Consider the following 23,245-nt stretch of genomic DNA (forward strand, 5'->3'; position numbering starts at 1 on the left):
TCTTTTTTTGATACAAGCAAGGATCAGCCAATGATTTTTGTTTTATTTGTTTATTTTACGTCTGTCTTCCTTGTTTTCAGCTATCGTATCTTGTTTGTTTATAACCCCTGCTGGATCCAAACGGATTTTCAGGTTGACTGGAGGGCCGCATAGCCGTAAAACAAAATGCGCCTGCACCTGCCTGCCTCCTCGGCTCTCGCGCGAGACTACCTTTGTCGTCTCCCCTCCTACATATGAAAGACGAAGATGAAAACAAGAGAAGGAAGATGGTGAGAATAAAAGGAACCCAAGGCACGGAAATGTTCCCCCTTTCCCCCCTCCTCTCCGTTTCTCTCTTGCGACCGAGATGAACCGTTATTACTCCCCGCTAACTGAGATGGCACTATCCTTCTCGTCGGACGAGTTCTCCTCGGCGGCGGCGCCGCCATCGGGGTTGACGCGGATGAGGTACTGACGCATCTCGGAGCCCTCGGCGGCCCACGACTTGACGACCTCGAGGCCGGCCTCACGGCACATACCGCGAACGTCCGCTTCGGACCGCTTGTGGGCGTCGAACCAGTCCAACTCGAGACCACGACGTAGCGTGGCCGTCGTCGTCGTTGTCGTCATACCCGCCGTGACGTCGACGTCGCGCCGGGCCCGGAGGTAGAAGCGATGGCGCTTCTCGGCGGCGTCGACCTCGGCGCAGATGTCCCAGTCTTCAGGGCAGAAGACGTCGTGGCCGAGCAGGGCGTTGGCGTGGGCGAGGCCGTTGTGGAAGAAGCGCGTAAACAGGTCCGGGCGGGCGTGGTAGGCGTCCCAGACCTTGGCCGAGGAGACATCGTGGCCGTCCATGCCGGCGAGGATGAGGTCGGCCGGGCGCATGAGGGCGGCCCAGTCGCGCAGGGCGGCGACTGCCTTCTTCCACGGGTCGTTGAAGAGGACGGAGCCGAGGGAGAGGAAGACGCGCGGTGCCGCCGAGACGGTCTCGGCGAAGGCCAGGCCCGCCGCGAAGTCGCCCCAGAGGCCCGCCATGCGGACGCTGCCGCCGGCGTGGCGTGGCGCGAGAGCCTCCAGGTTGGTGGTGAGAGAGCGCCTCGAGATGTCGAGGGCGAGATACGTCGCCCTGCGGCCCTGGTGGGCAAGCTCTTCCAGGAGGTAGTTGACCTTGCGCATATCACTGGAGATTTAACAAACGGGTCAGCCAACCTCTTTGTCCTGACAATGTGTTTTCCAAGTGTTTTTTTTTTCCTTTCTCTTTTTCCTTGTACTTCTTTTGGCCCGAGAAGAGGGGACACAAGAGATAAGGGAATCACGAAAGCAAAGTAAGACCCACCCGGCGCCCAGGTCGATCATGGTGGCGTCGTCGGGGATGTAATCCCTCGCCAGCTCCCCGCTGTGCCTCTGGAACAGGACGATCTCGTCGCGCGTCTGGTAGAACTGGGGCGTGAAGATGATGTCGGCCCAGATGGCCAGGCCCTTGTCGTCGTACAGCAGCTCGTCAGGCATGGTGGGCGGTGCCGCGTGGCTGTTCGGGGGGCGCTGGGTCGCCGCGACGAGGGTGCGGCGTAGGTCGTCGAGGATGTGAGACTCCATCTTGCCGCCGCCGATGTCGAGCACGCTTCCGTGCTCAGGGACGGTAGCCGTCTGTTCGTGTGCCATTGCTGCGGGTTTGCTCTCGGTTGACATGGTGGGTGTGTGATGATGTCTTGATGGCTAAATTCGACTTGATGAGATGTGCGAAAAATGAAATGGAGAGGGGGAAGTTGAAATGTGTATGGTTGCGGACTGTGGTGATGCCGGGCAAGAACCTCAAAAGGTGCCGGCTCCTGGAGGTCTTTTTATACATGTTTGTCTCGAGGTTTCCGCGGACATCCACTTCTAGGCGGTCTCCTACCTACCCATCCCATCCATCTTCTCACCGGTGTCAACATTCACCCGCCTCTCTCCTCGTTTGGGCATCACATCACTTCCCGTACCGTGTCGGTCGACCGCACCGCCACTTGTTTTCCGTCTCTTGATGACGGCAAGCCTGCCACGCATATGCCTCTCTGGGAACTCAACTCCGAAAAAGACGCCTCGCTTGTGCAGGTTTGTTTGCTGGGACGGGGACAAACAGAGCCCGTCCTCCTCCTCCATGAACAGCCAAGGCCCAGAGATGCACCACTAACAAATAGCACAGGGGCAAGGCCTGGCTACGTCAGGCATAGTGGGAGCGGAACGCGCGGCGGTTTGGGAAGATGTCTCTTTTCTCATGCCGACGTTGCCATGCTAATAAGCCTCACTTTGACTTGCTGAAGGAGTTGAAAAAACGGCATTGACGTACGAGTTGAAGTGCTAGGACGAGCAAGAAGGCGACATCGGCGACGATGCGAGTGTAGGTGGGGAGGCTGGCTTCTCTTGATCATTGGACTGTTGGTACGACGGCATTTAAGCGACTACCAACATCAGTCCTCGACCAACAATGTTTGTTGAGCGGCGGTTGGATGAGACGCCGAGGTTGCCCCTCCCTCGGGCCGTAGGAGTCTCACGAGGCGTAATTGAAGCGCTCATCGACTGCCCGCTTCAGGAAGTACCCGCCGCCTGCCGGTCAAGATGCCCAGCCGACCCGACAAGCTCGCGTGTTTGGTAACACAGGAAATCTTCGGGTTGGGGCCGCGCCTCGGGCTCTTGGCGGCCACACTGCACGAGGCCGGTGAGTATGCACGGCACACGCGTTGGGTGATGGTACCCCTTGCACTTTGAACCCGGGGAGGTTAGATTCCAGGGTCGAAACAGCTGCATATGAGTGATTGGCGGTTACGGAGTAGTTAACGATGATGGATACCAGCGTCTTGAGAAGATATTTCCGTCATAAGTGCACGTTGGCCTCGAAGCCTTGCCTGCTACTCTGTGCGGAAGTGATAAGGACTCTCCTGCCATGGCCGTCTGCGTCCGCGTTGTTCAAGTGGCAAGCGACAACGGTGCAGAGCTAGTCACAGAGACGCAAGCACTCCAGGTGAGTTAATGAGACTCACACAGCCTCTCTCTTTCTCATAGTACGGTTGTAGTCAAAATCTTTTCGGCAGTAACTTGTTCGTGAAGCACGACTGGTCTGTGCCGACGCGGCCCTCGGGTGAGGGCACCGGCCCCGGGGGTGGCTTTTGTTTTTTCGGAGCGGGCCGCTTTGGTAAAGATGTCGAATGATGCACATGGCCTCATGATGGCCTTTGCGGCCGTGGTGACCACTCATGTCTCTGGATGTAACCCTAGCACGTTGCAAGTCCATACACTTATGGATCGTGTTGCGCAAAAGCCAGTCGGAGGCGTCTCTATCCGGTCCAGCGCCCAAGTCATGGCCAAGAGCCGAGCAATGCAGTGATACAGTTTGCGTACGTACGCTGACATTTCGGTTCCATTTTGTGGTGGAAGGGGGACGAACGCCGTTATCCATCTTCCAACGGCGAGTGACTTGTAATACCCGCAGATCAAACCCCCAAGAAAACAGGTCTGATGGATGGGGGTTGGCTATCTGCCAAATTATGGCCGAACCAATAGAGAAAGTGGCCAAACATGACAATACATTGGTAGGCCCGTCGCAACGGACTTCGGGGAGCTGCGTATGTACATGGCCCCCAGCAACGTCGGCGGAATCAGAGTCAAGCATGACTGTAGCACGGCCGGCCTGGACCTGCTGGCTGTTGCCCGCAACGCACGCGCCTTGGTTGAGAACCATGACAATGGGGCTAGGGCCTAATTCTGGATGTGAATTCACAATAAAGCTCACTGTTATGGAAGTCAAAAGAGGCTCGGGGCATATAGATAACGTCTTTGCAGGTTTCGGGGTCGTTGCACTTTGCGCTTCCCCAGATTATATCGTCTAACCGTCAATATTTCTCGGTAGTCACGGGTGAACCGTAATACCGGATGTTGGAGAGCTCGGCAAAGCGGGCACGACCCAGGTCCATCCATCAGTCAGGTCGGCCGGGGCCAGCGTTGCTTGCGCATGGTCCAAATCCCTTGTCTGGCATACGAACCGCGTGTGTAGTCAAGTCAGATTGTCTGTAGGTTGCCGTCTTTACTGTATTGCTTGCTGAAACCCCAACGACGATGCCTACCAGGTTGCTCCGATGATTACTCACAGACTCACGGGGTGAGACATGAAGCTCGAGACTTGAGCAAAGATCCAGGGGTATTGTGTGATTGGAGACTGCAATAATGAGGGCGGCTGGCTGCTAATATCGGCCAATGATAATTGCCGTTCTGGGTGCAGACAACGAGTCGAGTAGCTCGTTCCAAACGCAGTGGATGAGCATGCAACTTTGGCCAAGACGCTGTTGCAGAGAGAGAGAGGAAAGACGCAGGTGTAGCCGAGGTAAACTACCAAGGTAGGTAGGTAATTAGTACGATGCGTTGGAACAGTGGAGATACAGCGGGCGTCGTCCCCGACGAGGGGGTGGAGCAACTCGCTCAGCGTGTGGGAGTTTGTGCCCGGTTGCTTGACTCAGGTCTCCCTCCTCGGCCGGATTAAATTTTTCAATGGTGGTTTCAGGACGCAGAGGGTGGCCAAGATGCCTGGGCGATACAATTGGATTCGCCTCTCTGGCACGCCTCGACGGTAGTGGACAAACAGACGAACGTTGAGAGGATCGTGGTAGAAGCCCGATGGTGCCCAAGGTGGAGGAGGTCAGGTAGGCTACGGTTCGGCCGGGAGTGGTTGACTGGCGGCCGTGATGGTGGTGGCATCGATACCTTCTAGAAGCCGGGGACGAAATTCTGCGTTACGAAGCGTGACATTGTGGCTCTCGGGCGGCAAAAAAACTGTGCGCAGCGCTGGCACTTGTCGACCGTTGACTTGCGTCCGTCCGCCGTTTCGAACGAATTGTCCTCGGGTCGGGCCCATGGGGCCGCATAATGCCGAGGGCTCTTGCAGAGCCTCAGACTACAAGCGGCCTCTTGTTTATGGCCTCCACGTACGTACTACATACCGTAGTTAGCCCATGTCTGCCGACGCTTGCATTGTCGTGATCCTCTCCGCTATCCAGAAGCCCAGCAAGCTACCAGGGTCATGGTGGAGCGGCGGAAATGCCGGTTCTGCCGCAGGGTGGTCCATTGAGAAAAGAAAGCTTATGGGGTCGATTTGATGTGTAGGTATACAAATGCTTCGTACGGAGTACTAGGTTCGGAGAGCGTTGTCCATTCAGGGTTTGGCGACTCTGCACCACTGTCGAGTCGAATCGACGCGGCATGGGTCTGCCCGGACACCCAAAGCGTCTATGCACTTGCGGACCCGGCGGAAGGGGTGTGTGTGCAGGCGCGTTTGTGTGGATACGGCGAAGGTCCTTGCCACGGCAGCTAAAGGGACGAAACAGCCAACTGGCCACCATCGACTTGGGATTCTCGTGCCTTGTGACGTGAAGGCCACCAAGAGCCCCATCGAGCAGCAAGCGAGCAATGCAACGCTGCAAGCTTGACGAAAGGGGGAAAAAGTTGGCGTGCCCCAGACGTCTGGTAATGTAGTAGCGGTGGTAGTGTAGTGTATATGGCGGTGGCCGGAGGCTGCGCGCAGGAAGACAGCGTAGCATGACCGACTGGCGGTCATCTCGGAGTCAGTTCATCCCACTCAGCTAAGTTTGGCTAGCAGTCGTAGTTTCCTCGTGTGAGTGGGTCTAACGAGATTTAACATGCATATCCCTTCAACTGCCGGCATCTGACATGGCTCCTCCTTGGCCTGACCTCGGCGACCTGAAGTTTCTAGGTACTTGATCTTTCCTCGTCTGCTAGTGGGCAAGTAAGGCAAGCAAGCATGTCGAAGCTACGAAGCAGTAGTGCCTTCTGGAGTGCTAGTCAATGAGGCTGGACGTGGCACTGGCAGAGATCGCCATGAGCCAGGTTTCGGCACGGGCGTTCCATTCCCCGATCGAGAAAGGATGGTTGTGGGTTTGGACCAAGGTACTCCGTACAGTTGCAGATATTCGTTCCCCGGCGACGCGCCCAACGGGACAGCAGCTGCAGGCAAGGGATTGACAAAATTGCCCTCTGGGACCACTGTGGTCGTTGGACACGATCCGAGTCGACCGAGAGGGGGGCGAGCCGGGGACTGTTGACGATTTATCGCCGACATACCTGTATCCGTAGCAGTGTATCCGTACCTGACGTGATTAACACATACTTACCATGGTATCCGTATTTCTCTTCCCTTTCCCCCTCCGCCCTTGATCCCGCCTAGCTCGCTGGCGGGAGGGTTCCTGTTGGCTGGCATGTACACTCGTTAGTCAGAGCGACCCCACTCTCCCTCGGCAGGGGTGGTGGTTGTGTTTCTTTGGCAATCCGACTGTGAGGCTTTGTAAAATGTCTTTGTCCTGTCGTGCCGTTGTCGCAGCTTGCGATGAATCGGAGGAGGGAAGGGGGGGAGCATTGACTCGGGCACTGTACACTCGCTACCTCAGCTGAATCGGGGTCAAGGTGCGACCAGGCCTAGCGTTCATCGTGTATGCCGTGGTCCAGCGCGTGTATTTCTGGTACGGCGACATCGATTTTGGGTTGGGGGATGATGTTGCTTAGGTAGGACCAAGTTGTGGTGACGAACGGTCGGTAGATCGTACCGTATGGGTAAGAGGGTAGGTATTCAATGCAGAGCGAGGCTTGTGCGCCCGGGCGCACGTCAAACGGGGATGGACAGGCAGCCAGGCACATGAAAGGCCTCACGGGACGGGAATCTCAGAGTCTGAAGGGGGAGGGGCCATTTGTTGTATCCGGCATCATACGGCTTGTGTTTGGTGCTTCTCGCAGTTTTAAAGCAGCGAAGGCGGGAGGTAGTACGTTTCTCGCTCGGCATGCATTGAGACTGGAGATGATTTGCAAGAAGAAACCGGAACGACAATAGACAAGCAGGTTCTATTGGCGGACCTCGCTGAGCAGGTATACTGAAAAGGACGACTGCGTAGTGTAGTACTAGATGGGTAAACCATTCTCATCGAGGGCGGGAGGGCCAGGATGCCTTGCTGGCGGGAGGAAGTTTGGGTTTGGTCAGTGTGCGTAAAACGTCGTAGTTGTATTATGTAGGTTTGTTTGTAAGAGGAGAGTGAAGGAGAGGATGCGAGGGCCGGACACAGAGACTCACTCTGGTTTGTGAAAAGACCGAAAACGATGCGATTCATCAGGTATCCGCAACAAGTAAGGTACAAAGTGGTCGCGTTTGCTTCGCAGCGCCGGCAGCGAGAACAGCCAAGGTAGGTAGGTAGGTATGTACTCCGTACCTGTACAAAAAAAAAAAAAAAACGAGACAAGAAGGAAGAGGGGGGGGGAGAAGAAGAAAGGTGAACAAAGACCAAAGCCGAGAGCAGATACTGGTCATGGCCCGAAGCTAGAGCGAAGAGTCGTGGAGGAGGAAGGGGCAGCACACAGTCAAGCCATCACGGGAAGGAAGCACCAGCACCTGCCCACAACTGTCTGTCTTGTCTCTCTTCCCATCACCGCTGACACAATGTTTCTGTCCGTGGGGAGGGTTCTGCACAGTGTGGACCCCACGTCACAGTGTGGGGGTGGGAAAGACGATCCTGCAGCCTCAGGCAAGGTAAGGTACGGTACGGATACGGTCCATCGAACACGCTCCAAGTGGTCCCCCACCTGCATCTCAGCGCGTCAATGACATCCTTTGGTGTCTGTCTATTACGTAGCACTAGGTAGGTTGTGTAGAAACATGCATGGAATACGCATGGAAGCCTCCAAAATCAAAGACTCTTCTGTCGTATGCATATAATCAGTAGACGTGCACATTCGAGCGGGCCCGTTAGCACCATGTTGGTGTCCGATTGACCCCCCTCTTGACAGCCGCTGGCGTGCTACGTACTTGAGACGCTGTGTATTCCAGATTCATCTAGCCAAACCTTAGCCGCCGCCCTCTCTGAAATGCAACTTACCATAGCGTACCCGATGACAACAGCCTCGTGATCGACTGTTGGTGGCCTTGGAGAGGGCCGTCCGGGTTGATTGGCGCATGCAGCCAGCCAAATCGACCCGACAGACTCGAGTCGCGTTGGTTCAAGTCCAGCCGTGTTTACGTACGTTTGATGACAACGTAGAACCACCCTCGGTCGCTGTTTGTGCTTGTTTCCCAGTGGAACAGGGCACCTGAAACGGCTCGTCTCCTCGAGACGCCTAGTCCTCTGAGTCGTACAAACAAAACACATCACCTCATGTTTGTCGTTCGGGGCTGTAATGGTGGTTGCCGACTCGTTTACCCCCCCCCCCTCTACGAATTATTCCCGCCTCGCCAGGATTCAGCTCAAGCACGGGCACATCGCGGCATGTCCCCTATGGAGGGGGGAGCATGACCAAAGCAACAGGTTTATTGCAACCGTCATATGCATAGTCCAAGGGGTGGCCTAGGTGCCAAGGTCCTGGCACTAGTGAACCTCAGCGGAGATTGCCGCAGGTCACTTTGCACATCGATTGTCTGTGCGGCCCGTCCTACTGCAGTTACAGAGGAGCCGATCCGTCGAAGCTCGTGAGAAACCTGGTAACATTGAACCCCCTTCTCAATTCCGAGAGATGTGGTAAGAAAAATATTTGCCCAGACGCAATGGACACCATCGCCCCGCAGGCCAGGCGGCGGTCAGTCAGCAATGGTCGACAGGAGAGGATGCTTTACTGGGGGCCGCTAATCAATGGGGGCCCCGGTGTCTGAGCTCTCGGGAACAGAGCCGGCGGGATATTACCTTGGTGCTTGGCTACCTAGCCGCTCGACATGTCCGTTCCCCTTCTCCCGCCCTGTTATTGTTCTGATGCCTCGGACTGGTCAGGCTGCGGGGCTCAATGCTCATGGCCCACGGCATCCTCCAATCATACGGCCTTCCGTAGTGAAAAAAAAAAAGAAAAAAAAAAGAACAGAAAAACAGAAAGAAGCCTCACTTGCAAACCGCCGTCCCGTCCACAAGCCAAGGCAGCAGCCATGTGTGCGGTCGAACGGGCGGCCAGGGCGACAAACACACTGGCCAAATCTCGAGCCTCGCGAGTCAACGGGCACGTCGGAGGCCCTGAGCTTGTTTCTGGGCACACGGTATTGGGACAGCAGCAGTACCATGGTACTCGATTAGCCGGAGCCGGTCCTTTCGGTATTCGGCGCGCGCGCGAGCCCGGTTCAAGGCTGATGCGACACAGGCTGCTTGCATTGCTTCCTCTACTACCTACGTCTTGGGCCATGCCAAAGAGTCTGGCTAATCTTGCTTGTCGGCTAGATGCCTGGGGACCCCTGAGGCCGGCCAAACTTCTCGAAGCAGTACGGAAGGAGTGGGGTGTGAGAGAGGGAGACCGACTTCTTCCAAGGATGATTTGACATTCAGGTACCCATCTTCGTCGCAGATGAAGCGGCCGGACAGCAGCACAGCCCATCCCTCTGACGCGGCGTGTAATTGCACAATGGTTTCCAGGCCGTCAATGACTCCCAGAAGCCTTCTGGAAACCTTCCACTACGAGTCTAGCGCCAATCTCCCTCGGCCAGGTGTGCGCCCCCCACCCTGCAGCTCACTAGTTAGAGATGTTGGGCCGCGCCCCTTTTTGGCCGCTGCTCCCCCCCCCCCAGCTAAGATGCTCAGCTGTTCCGTCCCTCGCAACGGGTGGCCCCGGTTGTTCCAAAGGCCAGGCCACTGATTATGATCCTCGCCAAACACTCGGCATTTGCATTCGTATGCCATCGCCATGCATGCTGGTGAGGCCTGTTTGCGGTGAGTTGTTCATATTCCAGGTGCAAGAAGGTAGGCAGCCCGGCTCGATGCATGACGGCCGTCATGGACGAGGTTTGACCTATGATGTTCCTTTTCCCTTACTTTTTTGAAATCATAGTTGGCCCGGCGCGCAGAAACATGGTAGGAGGTAGCGAGCGAACCCGGACCGCACAGTGTTTCCTCCAACGTTCAGATCCAATCGTGGAAGCGCCGGTGGCCTCGAATAACGGTTCAACGGCTGTGTTTTTCTCCCCCCCCCCGTCCCATCACTCGCGCCTAGATCCCAGTCTTAATACCAAGCCCATGACAACGATGATGATGGCATCGGCCAGATCGTCTCCATGTTCATTCAACAACAAGTCTCTTGAGCCTAATGCCCAGCCGTTTTTCTGCATGAGGAATTAGCGCTTCCAGAAGGTATGGGGCCCTTCCATGACCATGCCCCTTTCATATAGCGGACCAGCCGGGAGCCCTGCGCCTTGGTCCTGTTGCACTGTCGCAGGGCATTAGGATCGAGATTGGCCATGCAAAGATATCCCATCGGTATGGTGATGACGACGAGGCACGACTATACGTACAGAATAAAATACTACTGCATACTTATAAGGAAGGAAGGACAGGCATTGCGGCATGGGGTCCATTCAACCGGCTCCAGCGCAACTTTGTTTCGTGGTCCTGATACGTGCTTCGGAGGCCCCAACCAATTTTGACGTGTCCGAGCGTTCATTAGATGGATGGCACTGTACACCTCCTTGCCGATGCATTGCAGTTCAAGGGCATATTGTAAAGCAGTGTGACTAGAGAGGACTGGCCGCCAAGAGGACAGCCAGCGCAAATAATAGGGAAGCGACAGAATCCGCGGCAGCTACGCCTTTGGCGCGCCTTCACGAACGTGACACATGGGAAATGAGTGGGATCTAAATGCGCATCCGCCCACCCTCGGGTCCATCTGCCGCTCGTGTTAGCTAGAGTGGACGCGAAGGAGGGAGGATACCCCGTATGCAGCTGCACCTGCAGCGCCGAGCCGGTGTGCTACCCACCCGGGTATGTATGTAGTCACGGTAGTGTAACTTGAGCATGTTGGGATCGCCTATGGAGTGGCTTTGACCACACACTTCCGGTCCTCCAAGCTCCATGACAGGCGCACGCTCGAAGAAGTCGGCCAGCACCAACGGGGATTGCCCAATCGAGAAGGGGAGCTGCAGCATGGAAGCTTTGGAACATTCCTTGGGCGTAGGGCCACGAAACCAACAAGTCTAGCTAATATGGCTGTCGTCGTTGTCGTCGCCGCCGCCAGTGTCTTTCACGCCGGCTGCACCTATGTCATGCTCCGGAGTCATCGTTCGTATCGGATATCCAGAAAGCGGGTGGAATGGACAACAGAATCGATTGAGGGAGGACGATGCGGTTAGTCCAACCCCCAAATCATGGGAAACAGATGCGAGCAAGAGCTCCAGCCCCTGTTCCGCCCTATCGTAAGTTTTGTCTGTGGGGCTTAAAAGGTAATTTGGTGTCTCGTTCTGGCACCTGACTGGGAGAGGCGAGAGAGAGATCCACTTTGTTGGAGTGGGGATGATGGCAGAAATAACCCGATTGTTTGATGATGACAAGGCAAAACGAGCAAAAAGCCAAATGGGTTGCTGGGTGTTTGACGAGCGAGCAACCAGCGGTCAGCCAAGCCTCGACAAGGCTCCCCCCACCCCCTGAAGCTTAAGAAACAGAGAGGGGGGGGGAGGGTGAGAAAGGGAGGAGGTTCAAGAAGGATGCTAATGACGGGCAGCCGAAGTGATGGTGGGTAGCGAAGATGAAAGATGGTCCCTTGTTCCCCCTTCTGCCATTGATGATGCAGGGCATGCATATGGGCTTTGCGTTGTTTGGCCAGTGTCATTTTGTCGGAGTGCCCGTGGAGGAGGAGGAGGAGGAGGAGGAGGTAATGGTGGTAGTTCATCGACGCCTGGCAAACCACCGCTTGTCAAGACAACTCTCGAACCTAGAAGTATCATCAACCGTGGGGCTCTGGGAAAATAAAAGAAAGCAAGGGATGTGGCAGGTACCGGTACCTATCAAGATACAAGAAGCATGGCAGGGCGTAGCTACATGGGTAGAGGATGTGAGCGAAGGTTAGGCAAGGGGCCGTGCAGAGGACAATGTTCTGGTGATGATGGGTGATGATGATGGCCGAGTCTTGATGAGGCTCAAGTTCTTGTCATGGTTGGACGTGATCACTGGAAGGCGCATGTACGAACAGCATTGGCTGCACAACACAGCCGTCTGGGGAGGCCAGCACCACCAGCTTCATGTCAAGCTTGCAAGGTGGTCCCAACCCCTGAGCGGCGACGGCAGAGGCGATCATTACTGACTCCAGGTTTAGTACCTGTACACCCCTAGTGAGTACCTACCTGTAGGTAGGCCTAGCAGGACGGAGCAGGCAGTGACAGGGAAGGCAAGAGAGCCCTGAGTGAAGGCCGCCGCCCCTTCCAAGAGAAACTAAGCACACCATATTATCGTCATCCATACTGTCCGCACTGTATGCAGCACAGCACGCGAAGCCGCTGGTAGGTGTTCCATACAAGTATGGCAGGCGGCAGGAGCCATCCGACAAGCTGATAATGCCCCCCCCCTGACAACCCGAGAGTACCGTGCACGATAACCGATAGGGGCCCGTGCAGAGTTGAGCTGACAGTGGATACAGTTATAGCCAATAGATAAGGGTATAGATAAAGGGAAAAAGTGGAAACAGAGGGAAAAAAACAGAGGGAAAAAAACAGAGGGAAAAAAACAGAGGGAAAAAAACAGAGGGAAAAAAACAGAGGGAAAAAAACAGAGGGAAAAAAACAGAGGGAAAAAAACAGAGGGAAAAAAACAGAGGGAAAAAAACAGAGGGAAAAAAACAGAGGGAAAAAAAGGGATTGCAGGGAGGTAAGAACAGGACGGTTTACGACACCGTTGGGGGGATGCTATTCCGCCCCGTGTTTAGTAACGGTAGGGTCGGCAATCCAGTAATTATCTTGACATCTGTGTGCAGCTTGACCAGATGACCTTCCTAGGGGCGAGGGTGCCGGGGATCGTGTGCATCCGTTAACAGAGCGTGACCGGATATGACTACACTACTAGTTGCAAATACAGTAGATAAATACAGAATTACGTATAATTCCTTATCAGCAGCCACTAGGTCTTGGCCCATCCCGACCCGGAGCGTCGCGGAGGAAGCAGGGTGGGATAGACCATTCCAACCCTCCCCGGCGGAGCCGTTTTAGAATTACCTAAAGAAAAAGTCAGAAAAAGTCAGAAAAAGCTAGGATTGAACCTAGAGCCTTTAGATTATTATTAGGAGCACTACTTACTGCTAGACTATGTGGAGCGAGATGAACGAAAATTCCTGATTTATCTAGACCTATAGACCCTTTTGACCTGTGTATGTGTATCTATTGGTTTAAACCTTATCACCTACTCCACTGTCAGCTCAACTCTGCACGGGCCCCTATCGGTTATTGTGCACGGTACTCTCGGGTTGTCAGGGGGGGGGCACTATCAGCTTGTCTGTAGACTCAGGCGGCAGCCAGCATGTCTGCCTGAGGGACAACGGGGGAGGGATGCATGTCATGTGGGCGTGGCAGAGAGGAGCGGACGAGGGAGACGGAGGAGCCCAGAGCAGAGAGAGGAACAGAACAGAAGAAAGAACCCGGGTTGAGTAAGGAGGCATAGACGGGAAGGGGAGGCACGCACCCCGGTGCTCGAGTACCTCCTTCCATGCGTCCGAGAAGGTAAGGTCGACGTGGCAGACAAATAGGTAGGTATGCCTCGTCAATGTATCCGTGTACCCATGTACCCATGTCCATGTACCCATGTACCTGCCCTGCCCTGTCCTGTCCTGTCCTGCCCTTCCCTTCCCTTCCCTTCCCTGCCTAAGTCCCATTACCCCCGTTCGTTCCTGCTTCAGTGTGAATGCCCCCCCCCCCCTCCCCCCGATTGTCCCAGCAGCTAAGCCGTTCGTTTCAATTCACCAAGCTTCCACACTTGGAACCTCTCACTTGACCTAACTTGGGGGAGGGTGCGCGCGCGCTCTGGTCTGGGCTACAACTACAGACACCTGACGTGTGTACCTCTCGCATTGGTATTGCGAGGAAGGTACTTTGCGGTAGTACGAGTGTGTGTGTATGTGCGCAAGTCAGTGTGATATATGCGTGGTGTATGTTCATGTACCATTGCAGTGTGTATGTGTGTGTGTGTGTGTGTGTGTATGCAATAGACCAAACTGCTTCATCTTGACATGGAAATGCATTCATATCCTGGGTTGTCCGTCCTCTTCTCTTGCTCACAGTCTCTTCATCTCCGTAGACTATTCTCTGTCTATACATATCTGTTCAATTCATAAGGACAACCAATCTCTTTTGGCTTCCTTGTCCGTACCTCCCTCTTCTGATCGATTCTCACGACAGACCGCAGCTTTACGGATACAGCAACGCTCTGGGACCCCCTTCTTCTCCAGACGCCCCCCCCCCTCCTTCCATTATTCCTTCCTTTCTTCCATCCCCCCGGCCTCACTAAAAGGATCGTCTCCGTGGTTGACATTTTTATAACACCTGCCGAGCCCCGTCCGTCTGTCCCTGCGCTCCGCCTACTGCGTCACAGCTTCTTTCCCCTTCCCCTTGCTCTTTCCATACCTTGCATGACACCACATACGAGCCAAGGCCCCGGACCCTACGCCCTCTTCCCAAAAGAGGTCTCAACTTCCTCCATACATATTCAAACGCTCCCTCTGCAGTAGCGACAAAACTCATGTCACCTGCATTTTTCTTTTTCCCTTACTTTTCCACCCTTCTCCTCGCAATTTGACGACGACGCAATTGCAATCCCGACACCGAACCCCGAGACAAACAACAACTACCCGATATCGAGGTATTCATTCCAGCCAGACTCCTCTCTTTCTCTTTCACTCCCCTTTCGGATCAAGTAAGTTGCAACCTGTTCTACATTGATGTCACATTCCCTTGACACCCCTTTCTTACTGCCCCTTCCCTATTCCCTATTCCATATCTGCCCCTTCTCTTTTTCCCAGGTCGAGTCCAAATCGAAGACGGGGCCGATACCAGAAGTCGTTTTTCTTTCCCCAACACCCATCAGAGACGCGCCTACTTGTTACTACTCTCTGCGGGTGGCTGTGGTGGACGTCGACGACGATTGTTGACTGTTGACTGGGCTCGTTCCTGGCACCCGCACCCGCTTGTTCCCTACCTTAGCAGGATACGTACCGGACCTTGTTTGCCGGCTGCTTCTGTGGCTGCCCTGTCTTCGCGTCCGGGGCTGTCCAGCGCCTTGGTCACGTCTGCCGGCTTGCCTCAGCTTTTTTTTTCGTTGTTTTCCTCGTAGACCCACCTTCCCTCTCCTAACCCTGCCGGGCCATCTGCACCCCCGATCAAGGTTTCTTGGCCCCCTGTTACCTCATCTTGTCCGAGACCTCAGCACACGCGAACTTTGACAAACACTCTCTCTCTCTCTCTCTCTCTCGACCTGATTGAGCCCTCGGTCCGGAGGCACCAGCTTTTCTTCCTTTATCCTGCCTCACCCTTTCCTCCGTCGCTGCAAACCCTCAAGTGCATACTTCATCGCTTCTTCTCCTCAACCTTGTATTGTTGCATTCCATCTCGACCAACACTAACCCGAGGCGCGTCGTATAGGTCACTCCAGCCTTTGACCCTCATCACCCACACACTCCCTCCCCTTTTCCGTCCGGTCCCGGTTCTATATCCTATATCCGAACGAGATTCCATCGCCCTCCAACGGCACAAAACGAGTTCTCTGCGCGCCGACAATACCCCTTGACGCTCATCGACCCATATTTGGTGGGCTGACTGTGCCTCCTCCGACGAGAACTCGAGTTTTCGCGCCACGTCAGACCCTAGAGTCGTGACGACACAGTAGCTCTATATATACCGAGCATCAACAAAACAACCATCCGGACGAGGTTTCGCGGAAGCTTCCTACGACCCAATACATTCGCCATCTCATCGGCATCGTTGCCACGACCGACGTTGAGCTCAACTCCGGCGACTACTTGAACGGCGAGAACGAGCAACATACTGGTGCGTGTTCTGTGGTCGGTCTGTCCCGGATTTCATTGCAACGTCCGCACTAGGTAAGCCTGCCAGGGAAATCCATCAGTTCTGATTCAAAGGACCCGCCACCAGGTGCTCCTGGCACATCTAGTCATGCTCAAGCCTGTGCTGGGCCATCCCCGTCATCCACCCCCCTCCGTAACTCTGCTCCTCAGAGCTTACCCAAACACTCCCTACTCGTGGCAACGTGCATCCCCCGTCAGATTGGCCCTCCTCCAGATCCCTTATTCATACCCTTCGCCCTTTCGGAACATCAATAAACTAACTTTCTCCCAGGTAGCCAAGTCCTTATAAACTCAAAGTCACCTTCGTCTGACGCGGAATATCGTCTGAAAGAATCCTGCAAGCTGGCTATCCACGCAGGAATCCCGACAATTGCTAGCGATTTCCTCCGCCGTAATATGAGGTCGCCAGCTCCGGGCGAGGTAATGGACATTGGCAACTTAATGAATCAAAGAAGTGCCGCTATGCAACAACACGCTTCCCTCCACAACGGATCAACCCCTGAACGTCAGATGCACCAACTCCCTCAGCTCACTGCGAGAAACATGCCCGAACCGCCCATGGACCGCGCAGGCTCCCCTCACGGCTCTGAACACTCTCAATACTCTCGTCACACCATGGAAGGCGTTCCGCGTTCCTACCCGTCCCCCAGCGCCATGGTTGGCGCCCCAATGCAGATGCAGGTGCCTGTCTCCCACATGGGACCCGGCCCCGTGATCCTGCCCGGCATCCCTCAGCACGACATGTCCCAAGGCATGCCTCAGTACAAGGTTCCTGACCAGCAGGCGCCTCAGCAGCCCACGAAGGCCTACCCGTGCAGTACTTGCGGCAAGGGCTTTGCCCGACGCAGTGATCTCGCCCGCCACGGTATGTGTCAAAGCATCAGGTTTGGTTTGATTTCGTTACTGACATGGTGCTAGAACGTATTCATAGCGGTATTCGCCCGCACGTCTGCGATTTCCCCAACTGTGGCAAGCAATTCATCCAGCGTTCTGCCCTCACTGTTCATCAGCGAGTTCACACGGGAGAGAAGCCTCACATGTGTGAACGCTGCGGCAAGGTATGTCGAGACTCGAGGAAGACTATGGAGGCTCCCGTGCTGACTTTTCCTTTCTTCTTCAGCCATTCAGCGACAGTAGTTCCCTGGCACGCCATCGTCGAATCCACTCTGGCAAGCGTCCCTACAAATGTCCTTACGCCGATTGTCAGAAGACCTTCACTCGCCGCACCACTCTGACGAGACATCAAAACCATCATACCGGCACGGTTGAGGAGGCGGCTGCTGCAACTGCCGCCGCCCTCGCTGCTCGTGGAGCAACCGCTAAGCCGAATGCGACCCGCTCCGATGGAGATGCTGTTTCCAACCGTGGCTCACCGCTGACCACGCCTTCTCCTGGCCAGCGAACCCTTTCGATGTCGCCTAGTGCCGACGGCATGCACCGTACCAACTCGGAGTTTCAGTACATGGGCAACAGCTCGCTTCCTGTCCATCTCCAGCGAGACATGCACGTGGGTAGCCCTGCGTCCACAACCTCGGGCGGTTACAACACCGGCATGAGGCCCACCTCGCATCCCACCAGCTACGGACCGCCTCCCACGCTGGAGCCGAGTGTCGAGCAGCACTCAGGTCCTGGCAGCGCCGGCGGCAGCCCTCACATGAGCAATGTCGGCTGGCAGTCCCCGTCGCATGTCGCCTCTCCTTCGCACAGCAGCAACGGTGGCGGTTACACCTATCCTGACCCCGACGCATACCCTGCTGCCCCCTCACTCAGTGGACAAATGTTTTACGGTAACCCAGGACAGGTCCGCCGACCCCAGAGCACCGAACCTCCTGCCGGTGCTTATGACATTAAGGGTCGCCAGAGCGAGCTGTGGGCGGGTGCTCACTAATGCGAGCCCTTGTATCAGTATTGCCGAAGGTGCGCCCTGCATAAGCTTTCAGGTATAGAGGGCAGCTGACGGCTCAGCACTTTCCCTTGACGCGTTCATTCCGTCTTTTTATCAGTTACGAAAAGTTCTCGCATGGCAAGGTTGGGGATGATAAATAAATACACCTTTAATACTGCGGGCTGCACTGGGACAAGGGCAGGAATATACCAAAGGGGTGGGCAGCCATCTGGTTCGTTTTCACACAAACGCCGTTTCTTTTGTTTCCATAGACTGGCGGAAAGCACACTTCATGATGACTGGGTCTCCATGGGCATAGGCTGGAGGTAAAAGGGTTGGGAGGAGTTTCCAGATAGGAAACGACGACTGCTTTGGAGCAGCACACCGACGGTTTTGGTTGAGACTCACTCGGTAAAGGAATTTGACTTTTTGTTGCGGAATTCTGTATGCAAATCTGTACTAGACAATGAAAGCTCGTAGCTATCTTTTGTTCTCTCATGACACATTGGAATGTTGGCTTATGCACCATGTAGCCTTGTTGGTGGAGTTGACCGGGTAAGCTTGAGGGTCGACCTCACGATGGTCTGTGTGAAGCGCCATGCCATGTGCGCCGTGCATCTGTGGAGGCGAGATCTAGATCCTGCCAATGGGCGATCCGGGGATAGCGATCCCCGCTACGATTGAACCCGGTGAAAAAAATACCTCATGGAGAGCAGTCCAGCACACTGGTCACGAATGATATATAATGAGGAAAAGGAAAGGAAAGGGAAATTGAGGCAAAGCCAGGTCAGGTCAGGTCAAGCGAGCGAGCGCTCAGCAACACAGCTGTGAACACAAGTCAGGTTAACGACCCAAACAAAGTCATTCATCACTGGCAAATCCTGAGTACGGGCAGCGTGGTTTAGACCATGTTTCACCCACAAGAGCCACAAGAGAGGTGCAAGGCTTTCTGCTCCGACTTTGGTAGGGAAAAGCTCTGTGCAGAGAGCAAACCGTAGGGTCGCAAGGAAGAAGCATGGGACTGGCGGGCAGAAATATTGACTAGGACTTGGGAAAAAGTCAATGGAGAAGGGAACTAAAAATTACAGTCAAGCCAAACAGGCGGGTAAATGTTTCCAAGGAGTACATTCGCCGAGGCTCGATACAGAATTCATTTTATTGCTCTTTTTCAATATTTGCCCCTTCTTCTTGTTCGGTTAAGGGTGAAAGGGATCGGGTTGATGAGATAATCAGAAAATGGACGTCACTGATTTGGGTGGAGAAGGGGGAGCAATGTCTGTGCCTCTCGTGCTTTTGGGCAATGATCAGTAAGCCCGCTGAGCGTCCTTGTGTGCGCTTGCTATGTATACAGCTTTTGCCGGTTTCGCTACCACGGTGAAGAAAAGGAAAAAAAATTTAGAAAAAGAAAATGAGATGGAAAAGGAAGAGAAAAACAGTCGGCAGGAGATTGAAATGGCGTTCTGGAAAGTGGCAGTGCGCGTGTTGGTGAAGGAGAAGCATGCAAGCAAGGAAGCAGCAAGGAAACGGCGAGTCGAATGGTCAGTGAGTTGAGTTGGTCCCCCCGGTTGCACAGAAAAACAACCTCGTCCCTAGGTTCCGTTTACTTGTCGGTTTCGCTCTGGATTAGTAGTAAAACGTTGCGGCGGGACTTCGTTATGTATGTATGCGTTTTGCTTCTCATTCATATGTTCGTGTCCGTGTCTTGCGAGGGCCGAGGAAGCGCGGGTACTGGTTAGCTTTATCCCAAAGGTCTCCTCCTCTGGGGTCGATTAGTATTCCGGCCCGCTTTGGTCTCTTCCCCCGGTCGTGGTTGAGTGAGTGTATGTGCCGTCCTCGCTCTCCAGCTTTCCCTGCCATCTTTTCCCCGTCGAGCGAACAGCTCGAGTGGCTCGGTCAGAGTCTCGTAAGCAGAGCCGGCCGCAGCTTGCCTTTTGACGTTCGGTCGTATCTCCTAGCAAACCCGCAGAGTGAGTGTGACCAGTCGCCCCACACCCCCCCGGTCACTTACACCATTTGGTGGCGCGAGGTTTGTATACTCTGTATTCCACACTGGGACGGGCTAAGGAAGAAACCAAGGCGCAGCATCTCTGTATAAGTCTCGCTCGATCTTTTATTGCGCTCGTCCACATCCTCGCGGCCTTTGTTTCCTCCTTTCTTCCGAAGACTGATGCAGTGGTCGACGACTCAACCGTACACACACTTCCTCCCCCACCACTCACTCCCTCGAAAGACTTTCAAAAGGAGCCAGAGGGCACCCAAGGAATGACGGTCATCAAGATTGAGGCCGTCACGGACCTGATATGCCCATGGTGCTACATAGGCAAGAGGAACCTTGACCACGCCATCTCACAATATCGCGCCTTGGTGCCCTCGGCCGAGTTCGAGGTCATCTGGAAGCCTTTCTACCTGAATCCTGATTTGAAGAACTCTGGTTCGTATACCCCTCCGGTTTCTCTTCCCCTCGTCACCAATCTCATCCACCCTCCCTTCCCTTCCGTCTCTCCATCCAACACCGCACACAAACCGCTAAAACCAGAAACCCGTCACCCCCGAAAAAGGCTACGACAAGATCACAATCTACAGAGCCCGCCTCGCCGTGACCGCCGCCGACCCTGCCGAGGCCTTCGCCCGCGTCACGTCCGCCAGCGCCCGCGCCGGCATCGCCCTCACCCTCGCCGGCACCACCGGCAACTCGCGCCAGGCCCACAAGCTCCTCGCTCTCACCCTCACGCGCCGCGGCGCGGACGCCCAGAATCGTCTGCTCGAGGCCCTCTTCCGGGGCCACTTCGAGGAGGGCGCCGACCTCTCGGACAGGCGGTACCTGCTCGCCGCTGTGACGTCCGCTGCCGTGGGGCTCGACCCGGACGAGGCCGAGGCCGCCCTGGAAGACGACCGCTTCGGCGAGGCTGTCGACGAGGCCGTGGTGGAGGCAAGGAGGGCCGGCATCACCGGGGTGCCGACATTCACGGTCCAGGGGCGGTGGAGGGTGGGCGGGAGCCAGGAGCCGGACGTCTTTCTGAGGGTGTTTGAGCGTATCGAGGAGGAGTAGCTTGCAAGGCAGGGACTCCCGCTATTAACTACAGAAGAGGGCATGGTTTCCGTTGTACCCTGGTCGAGTCAGCAGCATTGCAGTATCGGGATATCATTCATAGCAGAGCGTCAGAACTTGGTCATTGGTTGCATTTTAGTGTCCTTTTTACTCTCTATTCGGTCACATCATTGAGAACCCTATTCCCTCCGCTGACCGTAACAAAGCCCTTTGTGTGCTCATCTATATAATCTTGAGCAAAAGAGCGGAAAACCCCTGCCAGTCTCGCCAATGAAGCCTACCCTCCCGGTCCATGAACGCCTCTGAATGCAAAGTCTCGGTACAAAATTCGAATGGAGACAAGCACCATCTTGTCTATCGCTTGACCATGTGACTGTAGTCCTTGAGCAGGTGCTCCATGTGAGTGTTCGTCGTCTTGCCGGTCCGCCGCACGGCACGCTTCTTCTGCTGCTTCTTGGAGTCGACCTTCTTGATGGTGCTGGGGTCGGCGCTGGCGGGCTTCTGCCCGACGGAGACGAGCTTTTTCACAATGTCATCCGTGGTGGGCACCTCGACGGCATTCCACATGCGCTTGAACTCGTCGTCAACCTGGTGGTGGAGCGAGGCGTCATCGAGCCAGATAGCGCGGGGGTGCTGCTCTTTCTTGGTCTTGACGATGAGGATCTTGTGCTCGCGTTCAAGCTCCATCAGCGCCTGATCGCAGTCCGGCCAGCCGTCCTTGAGGTCCTTCACTGAGGTGCCCTCAGCATCTTTCTTGCTCTGTAGGTGGCGTAGAAGCGAGATTTTGTCTCGGACGCCGGGGATGATGGGACGGTGGATGTACGTGCCTGTCCTCCACGTCTGCTCCGAGAGCTTGGGGTCAGGAATCCACTGGATGCGGGGATGGCGGCGCATGGCCTCAACAAGCTGTTGCTTGTGCTTGTCTGTGCTGCGGGTCTGGCCCAGGTGGTCAAAGATTTCGGTGGCCGTCTTGGCATCATCCTTGCCCTTCAGCCACTCGAGGGCATACTGCATCTGGGTGAACACCTCCTGACCAAAGCTGGTGTTTTGCGGCTGGGAGTAGACGATCGCGTTGGGGTCGCGTTTGCGCTTTCCCGGTGCCGTTGTCTCATTTTTGGAACTGCCGACCGATGGAGACGGCGACGGCGGTGCGAGCGATTGGTTTTTGGACGTCAGCTTGCTCGCTGCCGAGGCGAGCGAGCTGCTGAAGGCCGCTTTTTGCTTCTCAAGAAGAGAAGACATGATGGGTTATGTGTGATGTCAAGACGTTCGAATTGATGGTGTCGCGGGCGTCCAGGATAATGATGTGATGATGTTACGCTTTCGATATGGCTCCACGCAGAGGATAGTAGGAGTGGACCGGTCCGTCTCGACTAAGCCGAGAACCTTCCACGGCGTCGCAGATTAGTCTTGCCGACCGTGTTTAATCAATCACTAGCCGAAAGAACGAAATGGCTTCGAGGGTACGAATGTCTTGCGCAAGCTGAATTGTCCCTTCCAGCGCTGTCCGCGACGTTGCGAAGGTAGGAGACCAGGTCCTCCAAATGGCAACTTCTTGATTCGCAGGCGCAGCCAGACGTGCCGATCGTGCTGGAGCAGCCACTCCTGTAATGATCGTGGTTTATATTATTTAGTCAAGCCTGCCGTCTGCGCTGCGTTTGGGTGTCGCGATCTCCAGACCTGAAGCTTGAAGCTTTCCAGCTTCAGTCACCCTCGTGGTCGGTCGCTCGGATCGATTTCGCCCGTATCTCTACGACTCGACCAGTCCTTGCCCCGAACAGCCAGCTGCAGACACCCGTATATTCGGCGTAAGTATGTTTACGGTCGGCTTGCGGGATTTCGCTGTGATATGGCAGCCTGCGTTGGGAGGTGAAAAGGAAGGCTTCTTTGTCGATCGTTGGATGGTAGGATGCTTGCTGATTCAATTCTGTGGAAACTCGACGTTCCTTATTGTGGCGCACGGACGAGGCTGGCGGCTTGCCTCAGCCACACATCGATTGGTTGGCTCGGCATCTGGAGCCACCCCGATTCCGCTCTCAAATATTCCGAGGTGGGTTGTTGGTGGGAGCGCGGGTTGACCGAGGTGAAAGCCTCCGAGTTGTTACGATACGACGAATTCACCGCCAATGAGCACGCTTGTAAGAGTAATCTCCACTATTGAGAGAGGGATTTCCGGCATTTGAGGAACCAATTGCTTCCACGCAGAGTGATGCTGGCAGAGGAAGGCGGTTTGACCATCCATTCACCACGCCCGAGTCAAGACAAGATCCAGTCGACATTCAAGACATTTGCTTTGCCATTTGTGCAGCATCGCGCTGTCTGCTACCGGTATATGTAAAACAGAATCCGACAAAAAAACCATGACCAGAACGCAAATTCTATTACAGGCATATCTTCCCTTGGCGGATTCGGCTCGGCCATAAGTTGACCAGCCAGATCCCTTGCCGCTGAATTGAAATCAAAAGGCTTCTTGCAACGTCCGTCTGCGCCAGCTCATAACACACCCT

The 23,245-nt window shown here is 55.1% G+C and overlaps 5 protein-coding genes across 5 annotated transcripts; 3 read left to right on the forward strand and 2 right to left on the reverse strand.

Moving 5' to 3' along the window:
- Positions 1-357: 357 nt before the first annotated feature.
- GLRG_05372 (uncharacterized protein) lies at positions 358-1,668 on the reverse strand (the record flags this gene model as incomplete). The annotated part of the gene is made up of 2 exons (XM_008096057.1): positions 358-1,159; positions 1,316-1,668. The coding sequence occupies 2 exons, from the start codon at positions 1,666-1,668 to the stop codon at positions 358-360; spliced, it is 1,155 nt and encodes a 384-aa protein (XP_008094248.1).
- A 906-nt stretch (positions 1,669-2,574) lies between these two features.
- Positions 2,575-3,715, forward strand: GLRG_05373 (uncharacterized protein; the record flags this gene model as incomplete). The annotated part of the gene is made up of 4 exons (XM_008096058.1): positions 2,575-2,674; positions 2,838-2,977; positions 3,304-3,350; positions 3,550-3,715. 4 exons carry the CDS (start codon positions 2,575-2,577, stop codon positions 3,713-3,715), a joined length of 453 nt encoding a protein of 150 aa, XP_008094249.1.
- Positions 3,716-16,266: 12,551 nt separating this feature from the next.
- GLRG_05374 (uncharacterized protein) lies at positions 16,267-17,692 on the forward strand (the record flags this gene model as incomplete). Its single annotated transcript, XM_008096059.1, has 3 exons — positions 16,267-16,669; positions 16,723-16,862; positions 16,925-17,692. The coding sequence occupies 3 exons, from the start codon at positions 16,267-16,269 to the stop codon at positions 17,690-17,692; spliced, it is 1,311 nt and encodes a 436-aa protein (XP_008094250.1).
- A 2,259-nt stretch (positions 17,693-19,951) lies between these two features.
- Positions 19,952-20,738, forward strand: GLRG_05375 (DSBA-like thioredoxin domain-containing protein; the record flags this gene model as incomplete). Its single annotated transcript, XM_008096060.1, has 2 exons — positions 19,952-20,120; positions 20,248-20,738. The coding sequence occupies 2 exons, from the start codon at positions 19,952-19,954 to the stop codon at positions 20,736-20,738; spliced, it is 660 nt and encodes a 219-aa protein (XP_008094251.1).
- A 354-nt stretch (positions 20,739-21,092) lies between these two features.
- GLRG_05376 (transcription initiation factor IIE subunit beta) lies at positions 21,093-21,980 on the reverse strand (the record flags this gene model as incomplete). Its single annotated transcript, XM_008096061.1, has 1 exon — positions 21,093-21,980. One exon carries the CDS (start codon positions 21,978-21,980, stop codon positions 21,093-21,095), a length of 888 nt encoding a protein of 295 aa, XP_008094252.1.
- Positions 21,981-23,245: the final 1,265 nt, after the last annotated feature.

This window comes from Colletotrichum graminicola (genome assembly GCF_000149035.1).
Source record: "Colletotrichum graminicola M1.001 genomic scaffold supercont1.18, whole genome shotgun sequence".
Classification (NCBI taxonomy): Eukaryota; Fungi; Ascomycota; class Sordariomycetes; order Glomerellales; family Glomerellaceae; genus Colletotrichum; species Colletotrichum graminicola.